This window comes from Atractosteus spatula, chromosome 13 (assembly GCF_055471065.1).
Source record: "Atractosteus spatula isolate fAtrSpa1 chromosome 13, fAtrSpa1.hap1, whole genome shotgun sequence".
Classification (NCBI taxonomy): domain Eukaryota; kingdom Metazoa; phylum Chordata; class Actinopteri; order Semionotiformes; family Lepisosteidae; genus Atractosteus; species Atractosteus spatula.
Window position 1 is genome coordinate 43160941 of NC_142718.1, and position 17122 is coordinate 43178062.

The following is a 17122-nucleotide window of genomic DNA, read 5'->3' on the forward strand; positions in this document are numbered from 1 at the left end:
GTTCTCATCACTCGTATTTCTCGCAAGTCGTTTTTACTGAGTAGCTGCAATTTCAGTTCTTGGCTGAAGTGTTCTGATATTGGATATCACCATAAACTTAGTGGAAGTGTGCAATTAGGAAGAGTTGCCAAGTTGTCTGGGGCTGTGACATAATTTACTTATTTATTAAATTTATCTATGACAAATTATTTAGTACTGTAGTTAACCTTCCTGGAACTAAGAAATTCACAAGTTTACCGTCAGATATTTACACTGCGTAATACTCCTGACCTTTTCTGGAGTGTAATACTTTATGTCTGAGTCAACAGCAGTGTAATTTAATATTCCCACTGTGACTTCAATTTTCAACTCTTATTTTACGACAAATTACTTTTTAAGCCTTGCAAACAGAAATAGTTCTTAACCTTTTTTTTTCTTTTTTTTTATACTGCCGTTTTATCTAGGATATACAGCCTGCTGGTCACACTGTGATTACAATGAAAATTACTCAGCATGCATAAAGATAGCAGTGTCATCTTTGTGTACTCTTGGAAAGCAAAATTCAGATCATTAATACAGTTGAAAAAAGTCTATATCAGCAATCTCTCTGTTATAAACGAAAGAAAATGCTAATTCAAGAAGAATAAGAATTCCCTTAAAATATTCGTTCTTGTTGTGCTTAACTATTCTAATTTCACTGATAACCACATGTAAGATGATGTATGTTGGAAAATATGTGACCTTTGCAGTTTCCAGAAAACACAATAAGTGAATTAGTCGCTGTAGACCTTGGAGCCACCACCACGTGTGTTTCTCCTGAGGTAAACAAAGTCACAGAATTTTGGGACAGCCTCTGAATTCTGATTGGCCACCCACCTTTTTAATTTCAACTCCACCAACCTTTTAAACTTGCACTTGATCCTGCTGTTGCTACAGTGTACTATATGATCGTTCTTCAAAGTGCTGCGGCAGAAGTTCAGCCTTTTCTGGTCCTGCTTTTCTGCATCTACTAATGACTTACACTCACTCTGACGCTGTGATACAAAACAGCATTTTAAAATTCTTCTGAAATTAATAAATGTGTACAGTAAATTAAAAAAAAAAGCATTTAACTTTGTTAAATGAAGTATTATACCAAAGAAAGCAGTCGTTAAGTATATGTCATTGGACAGATTTGTGGTTATTATTTTGCACCTGCTTGACTTTCCAGTAATACTGTATGATAAAGTGACTTTATTAAAACTAAATGCAATGGGTTGCCAAAATAAACCAGTTGCATTCATTATCTTTCCAATATGTCTCATCAGAATTTGGAATTTGCCATGCATTATTTTGTAACCACCAATATTCATCTTAGCAAAGATGTGTAGCATAATTTACACCTTACTTCCCTTCAGTGTGAGGACAGTTCTAAAATCTTCTTCTGTTTTTGGTTGAACATGCGAATGTTGACATTGATTAAATATAATTGGTTTAACCAATTTCCCATGTCGTTTTAATTATTTTTTTGGGGTGATCCTCTACTTCTTTTACCAGACATGGGGACCTCTTGTGACAGCAGCCGACTCACATCTTAAATACTCACAACCTAAAGCAGTCACAGCTTTACACGGCTGGCTCCAGAAAATAAAAACATATGGAAAAAAAGCTTTATTCTCTGAAAAATGTGTCAAGCACCCCTATGAGAGCTAGTTTGTGACCCTATACAGTTGTCTTATTTAGTTTTATTTACATACAGGTATATTTAATATCTATAGGTTAGTATGGGTTTTTCTAAGAGTTATAGGGTAGAATTTGATACGCGAATTTGGCACACTACCCAAATCCCTGAACCCTGTGGAAGTTACGACTGGGCTGTACATAAACTCTTGTGTCCTGTGTCATCTTAATTATATGTGAATCAACAACATACTGTATGAGTTTGCTGGAAATAGAAGTGTTTTCTACTTTTTCACTTGAATGACTGCTTTTGTACAAAAACAGATAGTTTAATATGATTTATTTTGACAAAGGGTATGAAAAACAAATTTGTGGCACTACATTTTAAACTAAGAAAAAGCAACATGGGCTAATTTAAACAGTGGTGTCCTTGGAAAAAAAAAAGTTGTAGAAACTTGTAATGTAGATATTCAATCTCAACTTGTTAGGAGAAAGGCTTTTGGCTAAGGATTTTGTATTTTTTTAATCTATTGTAGTTTTGGATGTTTTGTTTGGAAGATATTGTTCAATTTCACATAAAACATAAAAGTCCAGAGCTTTCTTGATTAAATCTAGTCCATGTCTGAGTGGTCACAGGCCCTGCTCTCAACACAGTTATAGCCCTTTGCGAATCATGTATTACTCAGGAAGAACAGACTAAAATTGTGAGGGTCCTTGTGGCTTAAAAGGGAAAGTAATTTGTACTGTAAATCTTATTCAAAGTCCAGATGCATTTAATTTTTTCTGTCTATAATATTTTATATTTAATTTAATGTTGGTGAGAAAAACTTCTTCTGTTCAGTTGTGATACTTTAATTTTACTTTAAATAAAGGTATATTATTTTTATATAACAAAGAAAATACAATAAGAACAAAGCTGAATTTTTTAGCTTACTTCTGGTCTAAATCCAAGATGTATGACCAGAAAGTACAAATTCCTCTCTGTTTTCTTTCTCGAAACAACCTACTATACTCTACATGCTTTGACCATTATGGCATGTTACTTTACTAATGCTTTTATTAATCTCACTAACTCACTCTCAGATATACAGTATTTCAGTATTTATCAATCATAGTCTTAGCTTTCAAATATTACAACAATAGCAAGTCTACAAGAGATTATCAGTGTGGCCTTTAAAGAGATGAATATAATGTTTTTGCCATTTCAAGTGGGATCATTCAGTTTTATTAGATTTGTAAAATGCAGTATTTTTTTCCTCTTTAAAGGACAAGGTTGTGTAGAACTTCCTATCCCCCAAAGTTAATTATCATATGAAATGGACCCTTGTTATTGGGAAATAACTGGCAATGAATAAAAAGTCTAAGAGGATTTTTCTATGAAATGTCATGCACTCTTGGATAACCTAAAGAAAATGTCAAAGCTGATTATGTAATTCACCTGTTCTCTGTTACCATATTAAAACTGAATCACTGCCATTTCATCATTAAGACAGGGAATTTTAGAGCTCAAAATTATTCTAACACTGCTCAAAGTCATTGTACCCATTAATTAATGTTTGTACCAAATATCTCCAATAGCCATTACTAGGACCCTGTTTATAGATGGAACATCTACAGTGTCTATCTGTCTATATACTTTGTAAAACATCAGCTTCCTCATGTAAGAAAACAGTAATGATGGCCCAGTCTAAAATGGGAAGACTTGAACATCAAAAGGAGGTCTATTACCTCCTTTAAAAGCATTGTAACAACAAAAGCAAAAAAAAAAACAACACAGTTAATAATAGAATGCCCTAGCAGGCACCCCAATTTAAAAGGAAAACACTTCACTGAATCTTAAACTGACATTCTGTCCAGATTGGTTTTCTGCAAGGTGGTGATATCAGTGCAGGTGCATATTTGATTATCACTCTACATTGGTTATATGAGAAATTATTCTGTCAAGAAATCTTCAGTCATTAAGAAGCGGGATGTCCAAAGATTTGGTCAACTGTCTGCACCAGTTATGTAGAAGGTAGTGATGGCTGTGGAGGCTTGTGTTTATTCTGTCAGCTCTGGCTATATTATAATTCTGTAGTACAAGTAAAATCTTAGTAAGTAAGGAATGAATCATCCGAAGGTGTATCAGTGTGTATGCACTGTCTTTTTGTTGAAAGTTTAATTGTCTACTACAGTACCTTGAGATGTATCATTGAAGAACCCTCGATACAGTAAAGATTTAAATCATCACTTTGTGAATTTTTCAAGTTCTTTGCTTTTCATAGCATTCAGTGTTCTACTGTATTTCTTCAGTTTGTTGCTTTACTGCTTAACTGCTCATACTTAAACATTATGATTAGCATTGTCTCTACATTTGTAGCAAGACAGCCCCCATTGTGCATGGTGCTACACACAGGAACAGGAGAAAGAACAGGTATACCAGGCGGCAAGATTATCCTGCCGAGGTCGATAATTTCAGTTTCCACGCCTGTCTGAGGGAGGGAATCCCTTTTCAAAAGAGAGATGACAGGCCCTGCTGTGCAACAGAAAACATGTTAAATTAAAAAGTAGAAAGGGGAAGGTCAGTGTCTGGCCTTTATGGAATATTGGGACATTTAGTTGTTATGCAGTTTGTTGTACTTTTTATCTTTTGGATGAGTCTTGGCTTGAGATGGATGTACACATTGCTTTGCAGATTGTTCTGATTGTGATCACGTTCACCTTGGAAATACTCATTGTTAATGTTTCTTTCCAGAAAGTAAAGCCTTTCATGTCATTACAAAATCAATGTGAAAACACATAGGCACATCTATTGCACTGTTCTGTTATTCATTAGACAGCTTTCTCATGGGTTATTGTAAAAATTGTTATTTTGCTTTAACTGCATGAAAAAGAGTTTTATTGATCCTTTTATCTTTATCTAGTTATAGAACTACAGTATATATTAGATAAAATATAGACAGATTGATTGATTGGTAGTAGTAGAGGAGATTATTGCCATACAGTATGTACATGTACATTGGAATTCTTATTTGCACAGATATCTCTAGACATACACAGTACAACAGACAACACTACACAAAGACAGTAGACCGTACATTACGACATAATAAATAATACAATCAGAACAATAAATATGTAGTAGTAAAAGAAAAAAAGTCTAATGGTCCGTGCTTTAATAGTGCTGTGCCGCTTGCCAGAGCGCAGCAGGGAGAACAGTTTGTGGCCAGGATGGTTGGATGCTGAATGATGGATTGGGATTTATTGCGACAGCAGATGGTGTGGATCTCACCGATTGATGGTCAGTCACATCTTATAATCCTCTGTGTCGTTGCCACAACACTTTGTAAGACATCTCTGTCATGAACACTTTCTGTGGTGCCAAACCGCATTTCTTTAAACACTGCAGAAAGTGCAGGTGCAGTTGTGCCTTTTTCAGACTGGCTACAGTGTTGTGAGACCAAGCCAAGTCGGTTTAGATCTGCAGACAGTTTCCACTGCTGGGCCATCTATGCTGATTGGGGTGTTACTTCCTCTGGGTCTCCTGAAATCCACAATGAGTTTTTTTGTCTTGTTGACGTTCAGGACCAGATTGCTGTTCAGATGCCATCTTGTAAGATGCAGCACTCCTCACTCCTGTATGAGGACGTTTTATTGTTGCTGACAGATCCAATAATTGTGGTGATCAGCCCAATACATGTAGTATAATTGTAAATGAATATAGGACATCAACTGCAAATAATTCCTAATATTTTTTTTTAAATAAGATCAAGTGACCAGTATGCAGTGGTGGGTTAGCATGAAGCTGGGACTCCAGCTGCCTCCCACACCATTCGTTTAATCTTCTTGTCCTTGACTTTTGATGTGTCCAATGATGGTTGATGCATTGATGCGGTCCCGTAGTTGTTCCAGACCCAGGAGCAGGGGCATCACAGTCCATGGGCAGTGGCCAGCCCACTCCAGAAGGGACTCTGATTCACAGGGACAAGAACAAGGAGCAGAGAATCAGGAACAAGACACGACTGGAAAACTGGCAGGCTGTAGCAGATTCCAGTGTGAAATGCAGAGCTGGTGTGCAAGCATGGCTGCAGTGCAGGACTGGAGCTCGGGACACAGGGCTGAAAGCAGGACTGGAACTCGGGACACAGGGCTGTGTCACAGGACTGGAACTCGGGACACAGGGCTGTGTCACAGGACTGGAACTCGGGACACAGGGCTGAAAGCAGGACAGGGAGGACCACTAGAGCTGACAGTTGTGCAAAGGTTCCAGATGTGGGACAACTGCAGTGTGACTTTTTTATCTCTTCCTAATGTTCTCTGTACCTGAACCTCTGCTTGCAATTCCATGTACTCTTTTCCTTTAAGTGGATTACTTTCTTGTTTTAATCAATTTATTCTTTTTATATTTTTAGTGGATTTATTAATCCATTTCGGCCACTGATTTCTAGATTTTGATTTGCTTACTCATAGGTGAATCTGTTCTGTGCTTCAAGCAGAATACAGTATGTTTAAGCGGCTGCTATCCATTCTCTGATTCCATATCTATCTTTTCCTATTGTACTTCTCTTAAGCTGTCAGTCAATCTACTATTTCTACTCCAATGTCTGTTGCCAAATACTCAGTTACATACTGTATCTTCAGTATGACGATGATATATTGTTATATGCTAATAATATATTCTAATCTTTGTTTCATATGCTATTTATGATGATTTCAGTTCTCTTGAACTGAAAATTAATTGGTCCAAGTCCGCATTACATTTTGCTATGGAATGCACTGCAGGTCAAATGCTGTAGTTATTTTAATTTGAGACTATTCTCACGTCTGTCTTGCTTTTCTCGGGCTGGGCTGCTGTAATGCTGCAATTTCCCTTCGGGATCAATAAGGTATCATCTTATCTTAAGACAGCTTGGTATTGAGATTCATTCTTCTTCCCATCGTTTCACAGGTAAAAACACATTGAACAGGTAGATGTTAATTTGGGAGGACATAATAATTTTCTTCCAATTCTCTTCAAGTTGTGTCTCCATAATGAAAATGAATGTGCTTCCTTGCTTGAATTTATTTAGTTCAATCATTTTTCTTTCTCCTGCCACTATTGTATTGGCATAGACTGCATACTAGAATCTCTAAATTCATATATAACGGGAAGTGATCGCATATTAAATTGTCCATTGTGCAGTGTGAAACATCTGCAGGAGGTTCCACCTCCACCAAACATTAATTTAAACTTAAACTATTTCTGTTCATTTGTTCTGCAATCAGATACTTCTGCAGATACTATTAACATTACAGGTCTGATGCAGACACAGCTCTATTAAAACCTGAAAATATTACATGGATTAATATATGCAACTGAGTACATCTGTCAATATACTGTACATTGTCTTCTTTTCCAGCAGTCAGTGTATTTTTCTGTCAGTAGGTTGTATATTTTCATGTGTTGACTGTTGAATGCTGAACGACTTTACATAAAACTCAGGATCTATCTAATGTATTATTAGTGTCATTTTTATTTCAATATATATTCCATATTGAAAAAACGAATGTTAAACATTGAAAACTAATGTTTAAGACCTTGGGTTGTTTGTAGCAGTAAAGCTAGAAATGGTTAAGAAATGCTTACAGTTGAATGAGACCTGCTTTTTTCCTCTAAACAGTTCTGTGAGTGATTTATATCACTGAATTAATTATTTATGCCATTTACATTTAATTAGGTCATTTGAATTCTGTTGCTTGTTTACAGATTCTTCCTGTCTCTGGAATCAGTTTGCTTGCTCGAAGAACAAGTGCATTGCCAAGCAGTGGCTCTGTGATGGAGAAGATGATTGTGATGATGGCTTGGATGAAAGTGATGAGTTCTGTGGTAAATTTCAGAATTTATTCTGAATAGAAACCATAGGTAACATTTTAGGTTAGGGGTTGCAGATAGCATTTGGAAATGCTTCATAAGTGAAATAAGATAGTACAGTAATAATAATGACATACCTAAGGTAGATTAATCCATCAGAGGCATTAAAATCCATATTGACAGATAAATCAATTAAACATCTCTGAGCTAAATGAGTACAACATGAGACCTTTGAAATAATTTATTTATTAAGGAAACAATTTGCATGAAATTAATGTGCACGATAAGTACTTGAATTGTTGCATTTTTTTAATTCTATGTTTAATTCTATGTTTCAAAGACTAATTTCAAACTGCACAGAAGGAAGCACATGACAGATACACTGACCAAATCATAGTACTGTAGTAATTCAGTGCAAGTATTTGTATAAATATGAAAATGTCCCTTTATGTCTCTTTTTAAAAATGTATGAACTGCATTGTACTTGTTTGTGAACAAACACTTTGAAAGTAATCAACCTGATATTCCTTATTTTATGCACTATTATGATTTTTAAAAATGCACGTGTACCCTCTCCTACTGAACAAGTGCTGTGCTTCTATCATACCCATTCAAATATTCTCCAAACACTTTAAGAGCAGAGAAACTCCAGAAATAGAAAAATGCTACAATTTGGGAAATAGTTTTTCAATAAAGCTTTTCCAAATATATGTTTTTTGCACTTTCAAAACTAACTTTTGTACTACAATAGGAACTACATACTGTATTGCTTTTTTTAAAAAAAACATTTTTTCCCTGAGATTTTGATTCAAGAAATAATTGCAAATTCATACTGTGATACCCTTCACAGCCTTCTCATTTGAATTTAGATGCAGTACCGACTAGACATTTTAGTTCAATCATGCATCTCTTCTTTTTCATCCCTTCTTTAGACACAATCATCCACCTCTTTATCTTCTGTTGAAAAAATAACCATTCTAAAAGCTTTCTGTAATAGTTAAAGTTTTTCAGGGTAAAATACTATATAACAGATCACTTAATTCAAATGTTTGTGTTTCTATATTTGTATTTTTAGTTAAATCTGAAAAATAACATAAATACCTTGATGTGAGTTTGGGATTATTAATATAACAGAGGGTCTCTATGGCAAAACACAACACTTTAAAGCTTTCAGAGCTCATGTCATGTTTAGTAAATTGATTGCATATGTCCAAGAAAGACAGTGGTCAAATGCATTGCATAAACTTTTAAAAGCTCGTAAAATGAAAATGTGCACTTACTGCCAATAACAGGATGCACTGTCATCATTCATTGTGAACTGTCTGACACTCTGTCACCAGGATCTGTGACCTGTGCTCCTGGTATGTTCAGCTGTCCTGGCTCCCATGCCTGCGTTCCCAAGGACTGGCTTTGTGATGGAGAGAGAGACTGCCCGGATGGGAGCGATGAGCTCTCTGCTGCTGGCTGCAGTAATTACCTCGTCTATCAGTCATACTGCAAAATTACAATAATCCTCATTATGCCTGTATAAAATAGCTTGCATGTTTTTAGGGATTAAAGTGTAAGTGTCACTAAAATAATGTGAGTAAATAACACAGATTAATGAAGCATTAACTGGGACAAAGGTTTTCTGAAGTGCCTACATGCTGATTATCAAAAAAATAGAGAAAGAAATATATGCCCTTTCCACTGTTTCATCAGCTTTGAGCCTTTGACAGAAATAACGTCCCAGACCAAGTTTTATTAAAATATTATTATTTGGTCGATCAGTGTGTCGGCAGTCTGAGCGATGTTAGGGGTTTTCAAAAGGATTGACTTTTCTTTGCACACTATACTACTTTATTAACACAAAGATTTTCTATTATGCCATTATTGTAAAGGTCTTCTCTGTCTCACCTTTAGAGCCAAACAACACTTGTGATGAAAGTACTTTTCTCTGTCACAACAATGGCTGCATCCCCAAGCAGTTTGTATGTGACCATGATAATGACTGCGGAGATGGATCTGATGAGTCCTCTGAGTGTGGCAAGTAGTCTCTTTCTTATGTTCTTTATGAAAGAATGCAAAAATCATTCCATTTATGACAGTGCCTTTATTGTAGCCTATTCAGGTCTGTGACAGGTGTAAGAGTGATTAATGTAGCAATTGTGCATTTGTAGGAGCAGCTTGAATTTAGTAAGATGAAAATAAATGAACTTTTTTCATTAAACTTTTACTGCATGAGCACTCTGTAACATGGCAGCTAGTTTGAGCCTTTCAGTCCTTCGAAATTGATCTCCTATTTCATTGTGCTTCAATAAGCTTAATGTTTGAAAATTGCTTGGTAAGAAGAAAGAAATTACATTATTCTGAAATAATGGATATGCATTTCTTCTTTAAAAAATATTACATTTTTCATGTACACATGCTGGGCCCTAAGCAACAGAGAGCCCTGGACAGTTCAGCGTCTTATTAACTGTCTGATATCAAGTCTAATAGAGACGAAAGTGCTTTGATTTGACAGCACATACACTTAAACATCAAACAAAAAGAAAACTCAGCTCCAGCAAAGGAAACATTAGGATTCAAAATCTAAACTCTGAATGTGTGAGCTTACAGAGATGTATTTATTTTATTTTATTCAGGCTTGATTTATTTTAATAATGTAATCATCTCCAGTCCCTCATGATTCGTGCTGCTAAAGAAATATCACCATGAAAACAACTGATTCCACAGAAAATACATTTCAGAGATTAATATATCGCAGACAGCTATATTAAGACATCAGTCAGAATATAAGAATAGTATTCTCTAAGCTCTTAAAATGTACTGTTGCAATTTCTACTCTGTATAGACTGATGTGATTTCTTTCTTTTTATCACCTCAGTTCTCTAAATAGAGGTCCACAAATTGTTCTTGGCAGATTGCACTGAATGAAAAACAAACAGATTATACCTCTTTATGAATCTCAGAGGCTGCCTATCTGGTCACAGTTCTGTGATATGGAACTGCGAAAAGCCATTTGTTTTGCTGATGTCTGTGTTACAGTACTTTAGTGGTCGAGCAGTGATTTTAGATTTATTTATTTCAGTATAGGTTGGTGCTTTTCATACGCATAGCAGCACTTTCTCTTTGCACTTCACTCATTGTCTTAAGTTCTTTGTAGTGTACCGCTCGTGTGGTCCTGGAGAGTTTCGCTGCGCAGATGGCAGATGTCTTTTAAGCGTGCAGTGGGAGTGTGATGGATATTCAGACTGTCCTGACCATTCTGATGAATTGCCTCTAAACCCTAAGTGCTCTGCTGCAGGCAAGTCTCTGCTAGTAAAAGGAAAAAGTATTGTTGAAAGAATGGAGTTGCACATCCAAATGGTACAGATGCACCAAGAATGTTTTTCCCGTCTTATGAAGAACTCATAAGAGAATGTCATTGATAGTGCATTGAAAGAGAGCTTTGCTGTGGCTTACAGCACACTTTACCTAAGCACAGAGGAATCGTGGCTGTTTATTTTTTATTTCTGTTTCTTTTATTTTTCATCATAATCTTTCTGCCTGTTTCATAACAACGCTTTAGAATCTATTGGTTAATAAGGCTGAAAGTATGGAAAAGAGCATCAACGTGGATGTGCAACATTCATTGGCTAAGAACATACAAAATACAATGAAATGTTGCATCGATATTGCCAGCATTTTGAGGTTCCATGTTGTTTTCACTCAGACAGCAAGAAATGTCCCCTCCCAATACAAATAGTCACACTGCTTCAAAACAATATGCCTTATGTGGGGAGAGCTACAGTAATACGCTCCAAGTGATCTTGTGTGACAATCATTTAATCTCACTGATTAAAATCAGAAACTGTTTATGTAAGGATTTGTGCTACATGGTGGAAAAAACGTTCCTAACAATACCAAAGTGTTCAGAAATGTTTCTAAAACAGGTGTTGTGTTACAATGATTGTGTTCCAAAGACAAGTTATGAAAATAATGTACTGTAGCAGCTACTCAATTGAAAATAAAATCAAACATAAATAATTACATATAATGAAATGAAGTCATGTTCAAATGGAGACAACAATATGTTTATTTTTAAATTAATCCTGCTTTCTTGCCATGTGAACCCTAGAATTTAAAGCTGCCTCTTGTTAATTTAATTACAGTGGGTGAGATGTACTTTTTTTGCCTTTCAGTTGTGTGTGCAGGGGGTCATTAAATGTTTGTCTTTTCTAAAAATATTTAATTTACGTGGCTTGGTACATTGTGGCTGTTTTATTATTTTTAAAAGCTGAATGATCTGATTAAATTGCTAACTATGTTTAAGCCAGCAAACTTTGAATGTTGAATGTACGTAAACCTAAATACTTTATAGTATAACAAATAAATAGTGTATTTACAATAATTTGCCTGTGTTAAATTGTACTGTGTATCTCCTTTTTGATATAGAAAAACCTCAGCTGTTCAGATTTTCTCTTGTGGTCAAATTGCACCATTTAAACAGAAGATTTAAAGAAAACTGTCAGCGTGTATGAATGTAGACTTGATCGTTTGAGCAGTACATTCATATATCAACTACAATGTTTTCTGTATAAGGAACATCTGCAGTACAACAAGTTTACTTGACAGATTTTCATGAGTCTAATATGATAATACATTAGACTATTGGCTGATGAATCAGTAGGATTGTGTATCTATTTCCTTTAATTTCAGTACAATATGTTTAATCTACTTTTTTCTGTGTACAGACCTTTGTGCACTGCACACAAGCATGAAAAAACAAACAAAAAAACAATCTGCTATCACTGTGCAAATCTGTGTCAGTAATTATTGGTTAAAGATTTGTGGTCACTAGAACTAAAACACATGAAGACAGATACTGAATACAGTAGAATGCTAGATGAGGAGTAGTAGTTACTACATCTAATGTTATTTGCCTTACTGCCAGTACTAATGAAGATAATTTTCTCACATAAGCATCCAGAACATGTTTATTTATAGTAAAGTCTATTTGACTGCAGAGTACATTGTTGTTTGGAATGCACTGAAGCTTTCAAGGCTAAACATTGCTTCCTGAGCAAAGACCTACTGTTCACTTGTTCTCTGGTACATTTCCACCTATATTCCTCCCACACAAGGTTAAACATAAAGTACAGCAAATGGAGTGCATGTTTCTGTCCAAAGGGAGTTACTCAGCAATTTCAGAGCTGATAGCTTTCCCTGCGTGACTGTTAGTTCTGGTGAGCACCATGATGTTTATGTGTCTTTACTGCTGAAGTTCTGTGCACAGCTCCTGCAGTGGCTGGACAGAGATAAATCTCCTGAGGGCCTGTTAGGCCTGCTGCGTGCCTTTCAGGCAAGAAAAATGGCTTGAGCACATTTCTTGAGTGCCCCATACTTCCATGAACCGGTTTCCTGTGACATGCTCATTGGGGTTCTTATGTGACTGCCACTGTATGTCATTTCCTGTCCTCATTGGCATGTAAATCAGGTTTTTTAATAACTACATGTGCTAATGTATAATCTGTCAACATTGATATCCTGTAAAGCACTTTGAGTTGAGTGTCCAGAAAAGTGCTATATACAGTAAGTGTAAGTAATTAATATTATACATTAATTCATTTTCCATGAAGTAAAGAAAGCATATACTTTGGACTCAATGTTTTTTTTATATATAAATGTTATTTTTGCTCATTATTGTTTTCTGAGCCACTGTTTTTGGATTTTGTAATTTTCCAATGATATAAAATATGCTGTTACTCTTAATTTGTAGTCTGCAAGTTAAAATAATACTCAATATTAAAGTATTGGTTTCTCATTTTTTAGAAAGTCTGTGCAATGGGTCATTTTTCATGTGTGCAAATGGCCGATGCATTCCTATCGGAAGCCTGTGTGACAAGAAGGATGATTGTGGCGACGGTTCAGATGAAAGAAACTGCAACGTGAATGAGTGTTTAAACAGAAGAGTCAGTGGATGTACACAAGAATGCCAGGATCTTGCAGTGGGGTACAAGGTCTGTGATGACATTTTTTCTCTTATGCTCATTCAGCCGCCACTCAGCTAAATCTTGAGCAATGTCTTGTACATTTTGAACATTTTGAAGACTTGTCTTGCTTGCTCCAACCAAGTATGTGGAAATTGCCTGAAAAAACATGATGTTTAAGTTTCTAAAATAGGTGAGAAAGTTGTCATGTCATGTCACAGCATATGGCCCAGTCACAGATTCTAATCCTTCTGCAGCTTTTCAGTGGAAATTCCCCAAGTTCTAGGGTTTGGAAAGTATGGTGGATTGATTGTAGTTCTGATTTTGTCTGAGTAGATGGTAAAATAGAAACTTATTGAATTCAAAACTTTTGTGAAATAAGCAGTTGTTTTATTAAAATTTGAAATTAGCCCTGTGCATGCCATTCAAACTCAGTTGTTCTCTGAAAGCTGAAAGCTGATCAAGCTGAAGATATTGCATCATCATAATAATATATTTTTGACATTACATCACAAGTTTTTAAAAAAATGTGTCAAATAGAAAAAAAACAGATGCAAAATAATATATTTGTTTCAACAACAAACTGTTAATGTGAGTTACTATGATATCATCATCAGACAAACCTGTGACCATATAAGGAAGTTTTGCGTGTTTGAAGTGAAACTGTTAATTGAGCATTAAACAAATCTTAACTTACAGGCATTTTTTGATATACAGTATGGCCATTTCAACTGAGTTTATGAAAACCTAGATATTAATTTCTCTAGTTGGTGGGTTGAGCATTCCTGGTCCAAGTTACATTTTTGATCCATTTACTGCTACAGCAAGCAATTATAGCCGGACATCAGACGTTTGGAAGAAGTTTTAGTTCAGGTGGATTCATTTTACCTTTTGGGTACCAGCATCCTGACTTATTGGAAGACTGTACACAAAGATTTTCCTGTAAGGTAAAGCTAATGTAATCCTATTTATTTATGTGTGTGTTTAGTGTAAGTGTTGGCCTGGATTCAGACTGAAAGATGATGGAAAAACATGCATTGATATTGACGAATGTTTGACTGGATTCCCCTGCAGTCAGCAGTGCATTAACATGTATGGATCCTACAAGTGTTTGTGTGCAGATGGATATGAAGCACCAGCTAGTAATCCAAACAGCTGCAAGTCTCTCTCAGGTAGGAACATGTACGGTGTATTTGATCTCCAGTGTTTTCTCAGTGTTTTTGCAACATGGTGCAGTGGCACTTGACTTGTTACAGAAGTGACATAACCCCTTTGAATCCTAGAACTCTACCACTGCAGAGAACCACATCTTTGTCTTAGCAGAATTTCATGTGTCTGAACCCATGAGCAGCCGTGCTCAAATTCCAACACAGCTAGAGGAGATCTGTATCCACCAGATCTGGAATGCTGTTGTTCTCTTTTTTACTGCCTTGATTTTAGGGGGATTAGCTGGTGTCACAGCCTTGTAAGGTTGTTTTTATGAAAACCTGATTCAAAATTTAGATCAGATTTCATTATAAGTGAAGCTTGTGACCACATCTCAGTATTGAATGTTTCTTCACATAATTTTATAGAAGCAGCAAATGATTGAATCAGTGAGCCAAGGGATGCATGGCACAGCTAGACTAAGTTTCAGGTGTTTTTAGCCAGTCTGTGCAAGTTCCTGTGGCCAGTCAGGTTCCGAACACTAGCTATACAAGAACCAATTCATCAGGTAAGTAGTAGATCAAGAGGATAAGCTTCCCAACCCCCACCCCAGCCCCACTATTGTGAGGAGTGAGTGAGGGAGTTTGCTGCAAGGGTGTAGATAAGGAGGCAGGGGGGATGAGAGAGAGATACTGCACATGCAGGGAAGACCTATGAAGACTTACTGTATATACTGTACACACACAAGGGGAAGTGAGTAAGATCTAATCTTCCTCCCGAAATTCTGTTATAAACTCCATTTAGCAAATTAATAATTTCAAAACAATGTGTAGGCTTTCCTATCCTATTTATCACCCACATCAGGGCATGTCTTTATTCATGGATTTATATATAGACTGAAACGTTACTCTTTTTTCATAACAATATTTCTTTCTTTATATCCAGGTGAAAAACCCTTTCTAATTCTTGCGGACCATCATGAAATAAGGAAAATAGATGTTGATGGATCTAATTACACACTTCTGAAACAGGTAAAATATGAATGTCCTGCAAAACACTGTTTAATTAAGATGGTGTATAGTTATTGTTTATAGTAATATAGACTGATATTTATGCTCTCAGTGAAAAGAATGCTCAAGACTTGACCTTCTATTGCCATGGCTTATAGTAATGCACATTCCAGTTGGATACCTGTCTTCTAAAAGTGTTTCTAAATGTAAGAATTTTTTACTTTCCCAAAGTCCAGAAAATAAAATTTGCACAGATCTCTTAAATGAAAATGCTAAAGCAATCCTTCAGCGTGAGGGTCTGTACTGTATATTTCTGGGAGTACTGTACATAGAGGTTCATGACATTAGCTCACTTGATGTAAGTGCAACTGTTTGTTTTACACTGCATTCTGTAGCCTGATGACAACTTGTCAGTGAGCTGACACATTGACATTTTTTATTCAGTTCTTGACAATGAAGTACGAGGCTTATGGGGAGCGCTTGAACCTCATATACACACATTTGTATGTTGTCTCTGTGTGATTCTTTCCTTAAATTAAATGTACTAAGAAGCTTATTAAAGTCATGAAGTATTCTAACAGGCACAGATCATGATAGTCTGATGTAATCATAAATCAAAGGACACAATTAATCCATTACACCTCAACCGTTATTCTTCTTGTCATTAACAAGAATAAACATGAACAAACATAATTTTACATATAGCACCTTCTTTTGCAAAATGCAAAATTTAAAACTTGATTTGAAGAAAAGGCAAAATGATGCTTCTTTGCTGGGCAGTATAAAGAGAAGGAGAATCAAGCACAAACAGAATAGTTTCTTTGAAAGGCAGCCTCTTCTTTTCCATGACAGTTTTAACACAGTTAATACTGAAGATTTCTTGAACTAGTTTGGGTTTTTAATTGTATTCCAACCTAGTGTTGGGTTGGGTGAATTGTTCACATTCTGGTACCAAAGTGTTTCAGAAGAAGGCAGCTAAGATCACATCATGTGTCACACTCTCCTACAGTAGATGATGTCAATCGGTGAACCATATTGGTGTATTTATAGCCAGCAGCCATATCACTCTGTAACTCACAACTGGCAATCCACTGAAGCTAAGCAGGTGTGAGCCTGGTCAGTACCTGGATGGAGACCTCCTGGGAAAAACTAAGGTTGCTGTGGTCCATGCGGTCCATGTGGGTCCTAATGCCCCAGTATAGTTACGGGGACACTATACTGTAAACAGGCGCCGTCCTTTGGATGAGACATAAAACCGAAGTCCTGACTCTCTGTGGTCATTAAAAATTCTAGGGCGTTTCTTGAAAAGAGTAGGGGTGTAACCCCGGTGTCTTGGCCAAATTTCCCATTGGCCCTTGCCAATCATGGCCTCCTAATAATCCCCCTCTATGAACTATCACTCTGCTCTCCTCCCCACTAATAGCTGATGTGTGGTGAGTGTTCTGGCGCACTATTGCTGCCGTCGCATCATCCAGGTGAATGCTGCACATTGGTGGTGGTAGAGAGGAGTCCCCATTACCTGTAAAGTGCTTTGAGTGGAGTATCCA

General features: G+C 36.3%; 1 protein-coding gene across 1 annotated transcript in view; it reads left to right on the forward strand.

The window, feature by feature from the left end:
* Positions 1 to 17122, forward strand: part of lrp1ba (low density lipoprotein receptor-related protein 1Ba) — a 491547-nt gene that overhangs the window by 382683 nt on the left and 91742 nt on the right. The window contains exons 51-57 of the mRNA XM_088930252.1: positions 7364 to 7483; positions 8809 to 8937; positions 9371 to 9493; positions 10614 to 10754; positions 13262 to 13449; positions 14408 to 14591; positions 15511 to 15596. Coding sequence (XP_088786378.1) covers positions 7364 to 7483; positions 8809 to 8937; positions 9371 to 9493; positions 10614 to 10754; positions 13262 to 13449; positions 14408 to 14591; positions 15511 to 15596 — 971 coding nt within the window. The remainder of the gene's footprint in view (positions 1 to 7363; positions 7484 to 8808; positions 8938 to 9370; positions 9494 to 10613; positions 10755 to 13261; positions 13450 to 14407; positions 14592 to 15510; positions 15597 to 17122) is intronic.